The 16,434-nt window shown below is 40.3% G+C and overlaps 1 protein-coding gene across 1 annotated transcript in view; it reads right to left on the reverse strand.

Moving 5' to 3' along the window:
* ADGRA3 (adhesion G protein-coupled receptor A3) overlaps positions 1-16,434 on the reverse strand; it is a gene marked incomplete in the record, with an annotated part of 1,325,547 nt that overhangs the window by 144,691 nt on the left and 1,164,422 nt on the right. Inside the window, 1 exon segment of the mRNA XM_044062081.1 lies at positions 3,746-3,954. Within this exon segment, the coding sequence (XP_043918016.1) occupies positions 3,746-3,954 (209 nt within the window).

A 16,434-nucleotide genomic window follows, 5' to 3' on the forward strand; every position in this document is an offset into this window, starting at 1 on the left:
TTTACATGAAGGCATAAGCTTGGAAAAGGGCAAATGTTTAGATGGCTTGTCAGAGGAGACAACACAGCTGGGTCAGCAGCAGACTTAAATAAAAATTAACACTCCTCCGGCTTCTTTGGTGTAGGAGGCTGAGAATCAGGAAGCTTGGAGGCAGCTATAAAGGTGTCCAACAAAGGAGACCATACAAGAGGTACTGCAGAAGGTTTAGGAGTGCCTACCTGAAGCAACTCAAAATACCTTTTCTGAATATCAGACACCTGAGAAGAAGCCCACTTAAAGTATTCCATCATTCTAGTTATAGGGTCTCCAAAAGACAATTCCTCAAAAGGAGACTCAGAACTTACATCAGAACCATAAGCCAGATGAGAAGCATCTGGGAAGAGTAGGACAGGGACTCATCATCAGACTATGAATCTTCATCTGAGGAATCGGGTTCCCTAGCTCACTTGGAAGGAGTAGAAGTCAGGGAGGCACATAAAACCCCTCATGGAGGCTTCAGGGCCATTAAGGCATTGATCAGGCACTCAGTAAACTCCTGCCGATCCCTCTGAGGATCCTTAGGTTATACAGAAGTATGTTTAATCTTCTGCTTTTTCTTAGTAGGGGCATCAGCCCCGACAAACACTAGAGCTTCCGACCTATGATGAGATTGAATAGGAGTACAGAGAACCTCTTCCCTGACCAGAATCTGTGGAATCGATCTAGGCCCCCTCCTGAGATGCTCAACCATGATTCCCCCCTCAACATCTGAAGCAGATGCTTGAAAAGCCTCAAAGGATGTGTGAAAAGATGGATCCATGCCAATCTCTGACAGGGTCATGGCAGCGTAACCAGATGTAAACACTGGACGACCTACACAGATTTCTTGGGCTGTGTCTTGCTTAACGGCACCTTGGGGTTAGGATATTCTGCCAAGCTACCTTGCACTAACAATTTAAGCCTCTGGTTCTCAAGACAGATGGCCAGGGAAGATAAGCAATTTCTAAGAGTCTTGGGTACAAATGGTTTGCAAATGCTACAGGGCATATGGTCACAGGAAGCACCCAGACAAAAAAGGCACTGTTCGTAATTATCTTTATGGGGAGAATCTGCGTCCCACACTGACATTTTCCCTTTTTGGATGACATGAACTCTAGGTAACTAAAAAGTAGCAAGATCAAAGAAAAATAAAAAGACCCCAATGGGGCACTTATCTGATGACTTGGTATTTAGCACAGCACAAGGGCTTTCAAACCAACAAGCGATGACTGTCAGATTGGTGGCAAAGAAGTTCTGGGTAACTGTGCCTGTGCATCACTGTTCTGTATGGAGAGTATATGGTGCATACAAGATCTAAAGGCTTTGGTATAATGGCTGAACATTGGCTATTCTTGGCAGGAGATCCCTACTGTGAAGAATACTGCAACAGTGGTATAAAGACATCTCTAGATACAGAAAACAGGTCCAAAGGATCATGGGAGGAGGTAAGATGGTACAGCCTAGGAAAGCTTTTTGGCGTCGAGCTAACAAGCCTGCATTACATGTCCCAGCAGGTTGGACTGCTCATCTTAGATTGAACTGCCCAAGAAAACATTTAGTAAAGGTTGAAAGGGTTGCTCCATTAGAATTTAGCTCATGACAACACTAGGTATTACTTCTAAGTAATCACTTACTTTTCCTCCAGACGGAGACTGGAGCTGGTTAGAATTGATCAGTACTCTATCTTGAGAAACAAATTGAAATAAATACGGTTTTGTGATGCAATAAAGCAGACTCTGAGACTCTTTCTCTAGTGCTGGTGGTAACCCTAAGATGCTTTGGACTCCAATACAGTGCAAAGGAGGGTATGGTTTTCCAACTTTAGATTACTCGTATTGGAAGAAAACAGAATTTATCTCTTCTTCATAAGCAGCTGAAAATGTCTTCTTTCTGTTACACTTTTAACAACACTTGACCCCTACATATGTAGTGTGGTTGAAAAAGTGTTCTTTAACTCTACCTCCACCTGGCACATAATGTACAATTCTGCTACCATAGTGGTGAGTTTAGCTTCTCTTTACTGGTACCTTATATTCAGTACAATACTATCAGTGGGTTTGTTCTGTTTGTAATAACCCCTCTCCCAAAATAATGCACAGTATATCATCCTTCATTTTCTCCTCTGCCATGGATCCAGGCTTACTACACAGATCTAGACACATAGATAAAAATTGTGCTGTTAAATTTACTTGTGTAGACTTGTATCTATTTTGTTTCTTGTAAATCCTCTCTCTATGCTGACTGCAAAAATATTCCATGGAGATCAGTGTCTACCCTGGCTACCAATTAATGAAGCAAAATAGATTTGTTGGTGCACAAACAATGAAGCAGCAAACACTATCACATGAGCTTGTCTCCTGTGGAACATTTTATGCAGAACTCAAAGGAGAAATGCGGAAACCTGACACTTGTATGAAGGCTTCTGGTTAAGAAAGCAGCACCACTTGAGCACAGGAAATCTAATGCCAATGAACTATGCAAGGGGACTGGACATCTGGCCTACCTCCTTCCCTCCATCTTCACTGGAGGAAGCACCCATATACATGAAAAATCTGGAAAGCTCCAAGATGACAAAGTCTGCAATAAGAAGAGAAAGTGACACTATCTAGAAGTGGGAGCTGGATATTAAACCTTGGGTGTGGAAGCCACCGATATGGGAAATATTATGGACAACCAGATATATAGGTCAATTAAGGGGGCAAAAAAGATATTCTGAAAGACAATAAACAAAGTTGACCGGACTCGGTGTGAATAAAACACAATTAATTTAACAACATAAAACAGCATTAAATAAGCGCTTTCATCTCTCGTGGAGACTTCATCAGATAAAATACATTCCCAATGACCATCTTTTATATTACATTTGCAAAATTAATTAACCAATAGTAGAATACTATTAATCACGATATTAAATGTTTTTAAAGGTCCACCACACAAAAAGTACAGCTCATTCCAAATATTTTTATAAAAAACAGTTTTCCAAAAAATGATTTTTATTCAATAAATGGGGGGCATAAAAAATCATTTCAAAAGGTCAACTTTGCTAATGGTTTTATCAGTTTGGTGATTTTTTTGGCTGTTTTTTGAATATTCTGAAAGACATTATGTGTCCATTTAAATACTGTTTCACAGTGCTAAGGCACAAAAAACAGCATTAAGAGGACATTAACTTGAATGTTATGCAGTGCCACAATAATTAATGACAGAAGGTATGCCAATGTCACAGGCAACTTCAATCCACACTTTGTAATACCACTCTGCAGCAGTCTCCATTAGACAGAAATTGAAACACATTTCTTCCATTATGCCACGACTTGTACTGCAAGTGTCAAACAGCAGGACAACAGAAAGCGGAGTAAAAGGAGCATGCTTAGAAAAGGAACACAGGATAACAAAGGTATATGGGAAACTTACCAAAAGGTAAAAGAAGCATGCTTAGAAAAGGAACACAGGATAACAAATGTATATGGGAAACTTACCAAAAGGTAAAAGGAGCACGCTTAGAAAAGGAACACAGGATAACAAAGGTATATGGGAAACTTACCAAAAGGTAAAAGGAACACGCTTAGAAAAGGAACACAGGATAACAAAGGTATATGGGAAACTTACCAAAAGGTAAAAGGAACACGCTTAGAAAAGGAACACAGGATAACAAAGGTATATGGGAAACTTACCAAAAGGTAAAAGGAGTATGCTTAGAAAAGGAACACAGGATAATAAAACTTACCAAAAGTACTGCATAATTGCTGATGGAATTGCACTGAATGGTGGTTACATTTTCATCAGAAGACACAATACGACATCCATTTACTTTCCATCCTCCTTGACCATTTAATAGATCAAAATCCCACTGGGCTGCTACAGCATCTATTCCATGGGCAATGCGTCGCAAGGTCAGATTGATTGGGATACTAAGATTTTCAACAGTCAGACCATCTGCAAAATAAAAATTCAAACTGAAGTTCACGAAAATTATCTGATATTCTCTTCTGACCAACCATTCCATAACACATATAAAGTTTACAAAAAAAAGTGCTTGTTGTTACAACACAGTTGTGCGAGTGTACTCAATGTAGCAGCTGACATCTGACCAGCAGCATCACTCCTGCAAATATGTACAAATAAAAACATGGGAATTAGTTGCAGGCAGGTGCATGCCCTTCTGGCTAGTCTTCTAGGATCATAGGACCATAGTATCACGAAAGGTTACTAGGCTAATGGCCCTAGGGTGCTTACAAGCCTAGCCAAGTACAACCCCTGTTGCCAAGAATATCAAGGTATTAAGTGGAACTAAGACAACAGCTACTGCCCCTGTCTAAGAAGAACACAGGTGAAACTCCCAGAGTGAATTTGTTGTTTCCCATCCAATCATCCAAATTACGCTTAAATAGGGTCTGCAAGGGGCTCTGTTTCACCTGAGCTGGAAGTTTGTTCCATCGGAGAGGTAACCTCTGTGAGACATATCTGTCTCTCCAGCAAGTCCTGTTGATGTCACATACTAGGCTGAGTTCCTCTAAAATGAGTACATCTTACACCATTTTATTTTACGAATGATGAGCATTTCCAATAGGGCAGGATCGGAGATTGCTTCATATGCAAAGCAGAGGTCACCTAAGGCAGAGTATAGCGACAGTGACTCCCATCTGTCAATGTACGGCATGTGCTGAAGACCCTGAATTTTCTTTGTGAAAAACCTTTGAGGTTTTTCCAGTTCCTGCAGGTGCCTGGTAAGGTACACACCAAAGGTAGCACTGTACTCTATTATTGGCCTGATGAGCGAGGAGCAAAGGGGGGGATTAACCTCTTTTGTTCTATACACAATGCCCTTATTTATGAGGTGGGCAATGTAGAAAGCCTTTCTTACCACTCTGGATATGTTGTAGTCAAAGGAAAAGTTGCTGTCAACCTGTGTGCGTAAATCTCTCACCACTGATAGTGTGCTTAGGATGTTGTTACTAATGTAGTAATCTGTAGGGATGTCACCCTTGCGGAAGGGGGTGATGATGCATTTTTTGCATTGAGTTTTAGCCCATGACTTTGGTACCAGTCGTTTGTCTGTATAAGTCCCTTTAGTAGGATGTTGACATCATTTGGAGAATCCATGCCTGTATCCACTTTGCAATCAGCAAACTGTGTCAGCCACGGGCCTTTTGTTTTGAGAAGTAGATTCCAAACAATAGGGTCCCCAGCACCAATCCCTGTGGAACACCACTGGTTATGAGTCTGCTGGTAGAGTCACCTGACAATATATGGGTTGATCTCCAGTTTTAATTTCACCAAATATTTTGGGTTTCTAATACCATAATGGGAATAGACCCCGTTCCTAAGTTTTGTGAAATTAGTATTGTTTTAATCTTTAATGTCAGCCAGAAGTTCTCTTTGCTGCCACAATGAGCCCTGTAATGACGACTCCTGCAATTTGTCCAGACTTGCATGTATCAGTAACATATCTAAATACGATTGCAAACTTTTTTATAAGACCTGTTGCTTCTACTACTATTGGGCATCTTTCTTCCACATTGATCTTGTTTCTGCCTACATATCCTGATATTTTATGACTTTGTCTCTTTCTTTACGCAAGACACTGTAGTCACTGGGTGTAGCAATTTCAATAATCAATGCTACATTTGTCTTCTTTTCATGGATCGCTATATCTGTTTTTCTCACATCTATCTTTTGAACTGTTGGTAATGAGTGATCCCATGTGATGTAGACCATCATTTTCTATGATGCTTTGTGGCTCATGTTTACAGTGTTTTTCAGATGCTTCAATATAATTATGTTTGCATAATCCCCAGTGCAACAGTCTTGCCACATTAATATGCCTTTCAGTATATAGTCCTTCTGTCATTAGTATGTCACAACCAGCAACAAGGTGTGCAACTGTTTCAAATTCTGTTTTACAAAACCTAAATTTGTCCGTTTCTCCCACAATTTCAATGGACTTTGTAAACCGTGTACGTAGTCCACCATCTTGGGCTGCAAATATTTACCTTTCACCTTTTGGTTTTAATTTGCCTCTCCTTAACCATTTCTGCATTAGATCCTGATCAACATGAGGTTCTTCCAAGAGTTTTCTATACTTGTAACTATATTTATGGATCTTCCACATTTCTTGCCTTCTCACCTTATATTCTTTCTTTTGTTTTTTGGCACATTCAGTTGCTGCCTGATTTTTATCTTCTTCTGGATTGATTTCCATTCCCGCTTACTGCCGATATGCTTCTGCTAGACTAAGAAGAGAAATCATCTTAGACTTATTCTCCTCATGTTTCAAAACTTTCACTATGTTTGGGTCTTGTTAGGTCAGCAGAAACGTTATCAGTCCCAAGATTGCAGACCTATGCAAGTAATCAATTTCAAGGAGGCCATACTTCCTTCAGAACTAGGAATATATAATCTTGGTTTGTTTGTCTCTTTCGGCTTTTCCCAGTTAGGGGTCGCCACAGCGGAACTCCGGTCCTCTAATGATTGGTAGTTGATTTTTAAGTGCTGAGTTACCAGCCCTGACGCACAACCTTCAACGAAGGTACGCCCATTCACGCATGTCTCCACGCAGAAGACGCTCTAGCTGAGAATCGAACCGGACAGCGTCTTACTGTGAGGCGACAAGGCTACCGCAGCACCACCACATAATCTTGGTATGCACTGATATTTATAAATCATTTGATGAGCATGAAGCATCTTTCTTGTTTTCCTGTATAATCTAACACCTTTTGGGGCCAATCAGTCTAAAACTAAGTTAGGACAGGAAGAGCAAATTAGTTGATAGCTTGAACTTTGTTCCTAGATGTCAATGCTGCTTTCAGGATTCATTTAAGTTTTATAAAATATTCCTTACTGAGTTTTATTTGCATTAGAGTTCATGTTTTATTGCTGATCCTTCAATTCCCAAATGTTTATATAATCCCTCTTGCTCGAGTTCTTTTTTTATCACATACCTGTCCCAAACTGATGTTTGCTTGGTGCTGCAGCTTTACTGCTTTAAAGGTTGCTTTTGCACATTTATCAAGACCAAATGACATTCTTGCATCATTTGAAAAAGTTTTGACTACTTGCGGTTGTGCTTTAATTTCCTCATCTGATAAGCTATACAGTTTTAAATCATTGACAAAGAGAAGATGAGAAGTCTATACACTTTGTTGCTTTCTGGGAGCCAAATTACAGCCATGGCCTAATCTGTTAAGCAGACAGCTTAATGGGTTAAGGACAAGGCAGAAGAGCAGCAGTGACAGTCACCCTGGAATATCCCCCTTTGGATTTTTATCCCTAGAATAATAATTTATCGTGGCTTAGCTGCAAAGTGGTCTGCCACTGTTTCATGGTGGCTGTGATGTAGTTTATCAGTATAGAGTGTATCTTACACATTTTAAACACTCTTATCCATGAATGTGGGATAATATCAAATCCTTTTTTGTAGTCAATCCATGCCATACTTAGATTCTTCCCTTTTTTTTACAGTTCTCCATTATGACTAACAACCATGATCATTTGTTCCACATGACTTTCTTTTATTACCCTTTTGTTCTATTACCATAACTGAGTTTTCTTCTAAATGACTATAAACTCTGTTGGCATCAATTCCAGGGTATAGTGCCACTTGACTTGATATGAAGTAAATCCATTAGTAATTTGTCAGAAGATATCTTGTATACCAGACAAAGGTCACCTCTTAACAGTCTATAGGACAGAGTAGTGACAAAGCTTTGAGTCAGTTCATACAAGACATGTTGTTTAGGTCATGTATCCTTTTAGCAAGGTACCTCTGAGTATTACAGTTTACATGTCTCTGGACAGATACATGCCAAAGAGGGCACTGTATTCAATGACTGGTGTAATAGATCTAGGCACAATCCCTTTTTTATAAGCTGCGCAATATAGAAAGACTTTCTTACAACAATGAACATGTTGGTCAAAAGTTAGGTCACTGTCAACATAAGTTCCCAAACGACTGGGTCAACTCTAAAGGCCACACTATCAATGTGATAGCTCCTTAGGGTAGCTGTCTTCACAAAGGATACAACAATGTATTTTTTGGCATTTAGTTTCAGTCTATGATTTTAGCTCCAGCTATTTGACACAAACCTTCCTGCAGGACGGCCAAGTCATTTGTGGATTCAATGACTGCTCCTAGCTTGCAGTCATCTGCAACCTTAGTCAGCCAGAGCCCTTTGGAATTCTGTTTTACTTCAGAAAAGTACATGCCAAACAGGAGAGGTTAAAGCACAGAACCCTGAGGGACTCCACTGGTGACTGGTTTCTGTGGAGGTAACTTCCCCATTTTGATTATCTATATCCCGTGAGCCAGTTGTCAATCCACCAAGTGGCATGGGTTTCTCCACATATTGCTCAGGATTTTACAACATAGCAAGTTGTTCACATGCACATAGTCCACTACCATGTCAATCATTAATTGTTTAGCTTAAGGGTATTGATATGTCAGATATCTTGTTTCCTGAAAGGCAACTCACTTACCCTCTCTTTGTTCAGCCTTGGAAGAATTGGGTTAGTGTGTCCAACAGTGGAGTCAGCAATTACTAGAACACTTTTGTTAAAAAGGTGTTCTTGTGTTTCATTTTTAAGTGGTTAATCACCTGGTCATCCTTACTGTGCTAGTACTATTAGGTGTTGCAGTGCTGGACTTACATGGAGTCCTCAATTCACTAGGTCACAGAAGCTTAAACAGGGACTTTTTAACATCAGCGTATGATGACCTATCATGCATTTGTGGGGAATGCAATGGTGATGTGTGTCGCTCACAGGTCATGTTTGTTTGGGAGAGGGAGGCACCCACTTTGTTGAAGTACTTGCATCTCTCACATTGTATAGAGCTAAGTGACAGTTCACTATCAGGCGATTGTTAACTGCTGAGTAAACCAAATACTATGAGAATGGCAACTGAGGGTAAAACAAGCTGGTTGACCTACCATTTTAACCCACAAATACAGTAAGGGAATATATTTGATTTAAAAAAAAAAAGTTTTAGCAGTTACTACTTCAATGGAAATGAAAGTCTAAAATCACAGGAATGTAGCTTAAGACTTTATGCATGGCTCACAACAGTGGCGTAAAAGGGATAAGTAATATTATAGGGCTGTGGTTTAAGAATTAATTTACAATGGCTGTTACTTGTAGTGTAAAAGGGAAACAAAATAATAAGATGGATAAGAATAGTCTCCTGTTATCCAAGATATTACAGGACATGAATTAAATTAGTAGCAAGCATACAAATGCAGCTACATTACACCTCAATGGGTTTGAGAATGACTACATCTGTTTGTAGAGAACTTCACATTGAAGAGCCTGTATTTACAGTGCAGTGATGCAAGGTGCTATGCAGAATAACATTCAGCCCTGTTTATCCCAGCGCAGAAAACAAAATAACCAACAGAAGATTAGCTGGGAATTCAACCAAAAGTGTCAAATTCCAGAATACAGCAGCAGTTTAATTCTCTGCCACAGAACCACCCCTAAAGATTCTTGCAAGCTAACACTTAACCAAAAACTAAGTTGCCTTGTCTAACTTTACATTTGTTTCAATCTATAACACACTTGGGAAGAGCAAGTGACAACTTTTAGGATAAAGAAAAGCTTCAGGATCAGTTAAGGACACTGGTGAAAAGACATCCACGAAGACAAAGAAAACAGAGTTCCTGCCATAAGGACAAAGACAATGCAGTGGGAATCATGCAGCCACCCCCTTATGTCATGAACTGTCACAGATTATCTGCCAGTTGTATGTTAGAAATACAACTCCTCTGGTTGTCCAAGTGACATCAGTGCAAATGCTTTAGACAAAAAAATTATTTTTCACAAGTTCCTACCCTGCAGCAGCTGGACAGTTCAATGAACTGATGGAAAGCCAAAAAACATTTATTTACTGCATTTGTTTACCGGGATAGTCCACTGGGCCTGAGAAGAGCCCATTTTCAGTTTAGGCCCGGGGAGGAAAGCTCCACATATAGTTACATACAGATTAACACACAATATATACATTATATAATGTAGTACTGCATAATTTAAAGCATAATTATACAGAAAATGTTAGAATACATAGAATCATTTGATGAAATGGAGTAGAGTTATTGTTACTTAGGTGCGTGTGAAAGTGAAAACGTGTGTAAGAGTAAGTGAGATGTAAGTAGAGAGATAGTTGGGTATAGTCGAATGGAAAACTAAGACTGAGGCAGAAAGTTAAAGTGGCGATAGCAGAGACTAAAGTAACAGCAGAAGGAGTAGATTTGAAAAGGAAAATGGTGGGTGGGCTAGTTACAGAGTGGGAAAGAGTAAGTATTCTGAGAAAGGTTAGGTTTTGGGGTAGTCTATAGGGGTGCATATCCATTGTGAGGTGAAATGCAGTTTAAGGGATTTTTTAAAATTAGTATGATTGCTGATAGCTCAAAGAGACAGGGAGGTTGTTCTATAACTTGGAGACAGCATAAGAGTATAGCATTTGTCCAGCTGAGAGCTTAGGTATATCAATATTCAACCGCATTTTATTTTTTGAGCTTAAGAGTCATTTTGGAGTCAGTGTTAGCCCCGCTGCGCTCGGCTTGCTCCGCTCCCCTCCCTGCCCCCAATTCCCACCTGCCCCCACTACTTCTATCTTTATTCTAACCCCTAATCACCTGACCAGTAGTCCAACCCCTAATTCCCTAACAACTAGCCCAACCAACTCATCCTACCTCTCCCCCACACTCCAATCCAATTACATTCCTCACTGATCCCACTCCCAACAACACACCTCCACCCTCACACACAACCAACCAGGAATCCTAGTTGTACTACTCCCTCAAAGTAGTCATGTTACCCACACTCACATCCCTATCACTATCTCTACTATCGCTAACCTTCCTTACAAACAGACCTACCACTGCACAAATACTCCTATCACACTACCTACACTAGCCCACCCTCTCAAACCCACTCACACTTCTACATCTGCCCCACAATCCTAAATCTTACAACTACATATTACTCACCAACAAAAATGACACCATCTCACCACACTACGAAAAACACACACAGACCAAGCTCACAAACAATTAATATTAAAAATCACATACTGACACTCCTACAAACTCTGCTAACCTCTGGTGACATTCACCCAAATCCAGGTCCCCTCTCAGCCAGACAAACATCTGACCTGCTAATCCTAAATCTCAACATAAGTATTACCAACAAGCTAACAGACCTACATGCATTCATAGTCCACTACAACCCTGATGTACTCACCGTTACAGACACTTGGCTTAAACCCAGTATCCAAGATGAAGACTTTCTCCCCCAGGGTATAATACACTTAAATATGATCGAACAAACAAGAAGGAGAAGCCATTCTCTAAAAAAACACCCTTAACCTCCAGCTCCTGTACACCACACCACCCACTTTTCAAAATGCTAAAGTCGTATTTTCTGTCCTATCCATAAGAAACACCAAGAAGATCAATATAACATGCTGCTACATACCTCCAGGCAACAACCCATTCATAATAGAAGACATCCTACACTGGACAAAGGACAATCTACCTCAGGAAACAATGCTACTAGGAGACCTTAACACTGACTGGACAGCTTGTAACTCCAGCAGCCCCTCTACACATATCAATCTACATAGGTTCTCTCAACTAATTGAAGAACCAACTACAATATATAACAAAACAAAGAAAGAATCCATACTGGACTGGACACTAACTAACTATCCCAAACAAAACTATACAGTAGGCTGTCTCTCAGATGACCTAAGTGATCTCCCCACCTTCCTACTCCACAAACACTCCAATCACCCCAAACCAGTAGTCTACAAACTTGCACAAGATAGCCGTAACCTCACCCCACAATACCTAAACACTGTCCTAAGCCACTGCAAATGGGAACCACTATGGACACTTGGGTTACACCAAGCAGTAGACTCCTTCAATACTACCTTCTCCAACATCCTTAACAGTCTAGCTCCCAGCAGAAAGATCAGAGTTAAATCCAACTGTGCACCCTGGCTAAGTAGGAACACCAGAGCCTTACTAAAAGCCAGAGATAAAGCCTGAAAAATCTGGAAAACTGACAAAACCCCCTAGCTCCAGGCAATACAATCAAAAGCTTAGAAACAAGGCCAAGGCTGAATCAAAAATAAACAAACAAAACAATTTTCTTAGCCTCCAAAGGAAATATTCAAATAATCCACAAAAATGTTGGCATGCCATTAACTCCCTACTGAAACCAGGCAAAATCACTACTCCAGCACCCAGCTCTACTAGCAATACCCTAGACATAGCTTCTCAATTTAACAACCATTTTACGAAATCCATCTTAGCCCTGTGCAGTCAAATAACCAAAAACAGTCTACCTCAATCACAACCCAACCTATCCCACATCACCCCCTCTTTCAGCCTATCACCAGTACCCACCTCAACTGTCAAAAAACTCCTCCTAAAACTAAAGCCAATCACACTGGCAGCTGATAACATACCTGCTGCATACCTAAAAATGGCTAGTGACTCCCTATCATATCCTGTCTCCATCCTAATCAACTGCTCCATAGTAGAATCCTACATACCCAAACTCACATCTCACATCATTCCTCTCCATAAAGGAGCTAACTCCAACGAATTTTCCAACTACCGACCTATTGCCATCCTTTGCCCCCTATCCAAAATTCTTGAGAAATGCATCCACTTGCAAGTGATGAACACACAATCTACTATCTACCACACAACACGGTTTCTGTCCACATCACAGCACTACCACAGCCCTTCTATCCTTCACTAATCATAAACACCTTCACAGGAATGATAACAAATATGTATCAGCCATTTTCCTTGACCTCTCAAAAGCATTTGCTATGGTATCCCACTCCATTCTACTGGACTCACTAACATCTATATCCCTCACCTCCTCCACTACAGCCTGGTTCAGAAGCTACCTATCTGACAAGCAACAATCAGTCCAATGGAAAGGACCTCTGTCCACACAACTTCCAACCACCATAGGAGTCCCACAGGGCTCTATAATGAGCCCAATACTGTTCTCGATTTTCACAAATAACCTCAATAGCTCTACACAACATGGCACACTCGTACAATATGCAGATGTCTCACCCCTGATCTGCTCCGCCTCATCTTCCACCACCCTACATACACTCACTCAAAATACCTTTAACTCAGTAGAAAAATGGATATCAGGTATCCAACTAATTCTAAATCGCAGAAAGACAAAACTGCTATAATTTACCCCCAACAGATAAAAAAAAAAAAAAAAAACCCTCTCCTTTACCATAACATCTAAGGACGTCACCATCTCCCCTTCTAACCACAGCAAACTTCTGGACATTGAAACGGACAATCTCCACTTTGATGTTCACATCTCATATACCATAAAACTAGTACACAAAAGGCTAGGCTCCCTATACAGACATAAGTCCTTTCTCTCACAAAAAGCAAGAGTCACTCTTGCACAAAGCCAACTCCTCCCAACTCTATTATACGCAGCACCAATCTTTACTCAAATCAATGTGACCTAGACAAACTAGAATCATGCTACAATAAAACAGCCAAGTTTGCTACTAACTCAACCTATAGAACCCATCACTGTACTGCACTAAAAGAACTAAAATGGCTTGAGCTACCACAGCTACATAACTATCACCAGCTGGGCATAAGCCTATAATATTCTCAAATATCCTGAAAAAAACTCTCATTATCCAACCTTACTGTCTATACTGCAAACCGGTACCCAAGATCTAGTGAAAAATCTCTCCTCTCCATCACCAAGGCTAACAATAATGCAGGGAAAGCGCTCTACTCCCACAATGTTGCCAGAAAATGGAACTCTCTTCCCCTATCCGTGCCCATTGCCCCCTCCACATCCATATTCAAAAACTCCCTCAAATAGCATCTTCTTAGTACCTGGTTATGCCCTTGTATTACATAACCCTACCCACACTGCTATTAATGCCCCAAACTCCTCTCTGATCACATGCTGGATCTCTGATCCCCTGCAGGCTTGGTCATCTGAAAGGGTACTTTTAACTGTAGAATCTTACTTGATATATTTTCTTCTCTTACCAATGTATAACTGACCTTGTCTTTTTACTTATGATCTATATCTTCTTTTACCTGGAGGATTTTATTAATTTCTTGTTATATTACTATGCTCAGCATACATGATGAAACCTATTTTATGTAGTATGCTGGATGTACTGCAACTGACATTGTCTTTTACCTATGTTCTATACTTTCTTTTACATGGAGTGTTTTATTAATTTCTTGTTATATTACTATGCTCAGCATACATGATGTAACCTGTTTTGTGTATTATGCTGGATGTACTGTATTTGTATAACTTGATGCCGGAGCTTTTCTCCCCGGGCCACCGCTGAAAATGGACCTGGTTCAGTCGGAATTTCCCAGTTAACAAATGCAAAATAAATAAACAAATAAATGTACTCAATGTGGGAGAGAGCTGGGCAGGCTCTGGATTGTAGATAAGTTTACGGGCAATAATTACTTGTGCATAAGTGAGTTGATGAGGGAGCTCAAGCCAATTTAGTTGATGTAGGGAGGAACAGTGGTGGGTGGAGTATTTTGCATTTGTGGCAAATTTGGCAATTTTGTTATCGCACGAGCTGAGTTTTAGTTTTAGGGAAGACTGGATGTTGGTGGGGATGGGGGCTCCATATAAAAGAGTTGGAAGTAGGAAAGATAAGGCAAGGGACTTTTTTGTTGAGTTTCAGAGGAAGTAGTTGTGCCTTTAAAGGGCTCCGGGTTTCTTTTGATGTTATTGTGGATATGGAGGTCAAAGATTGTTATCATCAATGATGACACCAAGCAAATTGGTACTAGGGATGACATCTATAGTAGTACTGTTTTTTGACAGGATAGAGTTTTTAGACTTGTCAATTTGGCTGGATTCTTTGGGGGCAAATATTAGTTTAGTTTTATAGGGATTAAATGCGAGACGGTTTTGTGACATCCAGGATTCAGTTATGGTGAATGCTTTTTGGTTAAGTTGTTGTAGTACAGAGGCAGATTTAGTGGCGCAAATTATTGTTGAGTCTTCTGAGTACTGGATGACGGTACTGTGGGTGAGAGAATTGTGGAAGTCATTAATGAATATACTGAAAAGAAGGGGACCCAGTATAGAACCCTGGGGTACTCTAGTTTTGGTATTGATAAAGGAGGAGGAGAAGTGCTGCTAGATGCATGATTGTTGTCCATTACTGAGATAATTTTAGAACCATTGAAGGGTGGGAGGAGAGATGCAGAGACTGGAAAGTTTAGTGAGTAGGAGGGTGTGAGAGACAGTATTGAATGCTTCTGACAGATCAAAAAACAGTGCAGAGACTATAGATCCTTCATCCCGAGTTCTGTTTACTGTGTCTAGGAAAGAAATGTGATCGGTGTAGGTGCTGTGTCCTGGCCTAAAGCCATGCTGAGTGGAGGAAAGGAGATGATGTTTAGTTAGATGGCTGAGGAGCTGAATGTGAATGCACTTTTCAAATATTTTAGATATGGGGAAAAGAATGGTGATAGGTCGGAAGTTTGAAATGCCTCCCTTTATGTAGAGGGAGGACATAAGCCTTTTTCCAGATGTCTGGAATGAGTGATTCATAAATGGACCTACTGATAAGAATACTGATGGGGTATGCTATGGAGGAGGCTGATACTTATAAGTATTCTGCGGGTAGGTTACCCGGTGCATTGGTGCATGGTTTCAGTTTCTAAAAAAGCTTTAGAACAGTACAGGTAGGTACATGGAAGAGAGTGTGAAAGAGGGCATTGCGTTAGGCAGAGTTTGTGTGAGTGAAGGGTTGAATGGATCTGTGGTGATGGATGAGAAAGTGGTAGTAAGTTTAGCAATGGTGTCTATAAAATAAGAGTTGAAGAGTGAGGCTAATTCACTAGGAGTATTTTCAGGGTTTGGGCAAGGACTGTGGTTAGTTCCTGGATGTAGCAGGCAGTTGATTGCTCTACAAAATTTACTGGGGTTATTGTATGTGTTGGTTTTGGAGGGTATGGAAGTATTATTTTTTGTTTTTAAGTACTGATCGTTTGGCTTTGGTTCTGAAGTTGTTTATATCTTTGGAGATTGGAAGGGGTTTTGTTTTTTAGGCGGACGTTCCAGGCTTTATCCCTGGAAGACATGATTTGTTTTGTGGACTTGGTAAGCCATTTAGCATGTTTAGCCTTGACTCTTTTAGGCGGAGAGGGGCAAGCCTATTTAGGACACTGAGAAAAGTAGACTTGAAGAAATCCATAGCTTCTTTGAGTGGGAGAACCTTTAATGGGTTCCAGCTAGTATTATGTAAGGCGTCATTAAAGATACTTGGACAGAAATGGGATAAATCTCGGCTATGTCTATATTGGTGTATATTTGGTAAAGAGGAGGGTTTGTGTATTATGTAAGCTGGTGAGTAGTCGC

Source organism: Protopterus annectens, chromosome 2.part1 (genome assembly GCF_019279795.1).
Source record: "Protopterus annectens isolate FY-2018-M chromosome 2.part1, PAN1.0, whole genome shotgun sequence".
Lineage (NCBI taxonomy): Eukaryota > Metazoa > Chordata > Ceratodontiformes > Protopteridae > Protopterus > Protopterus annectens.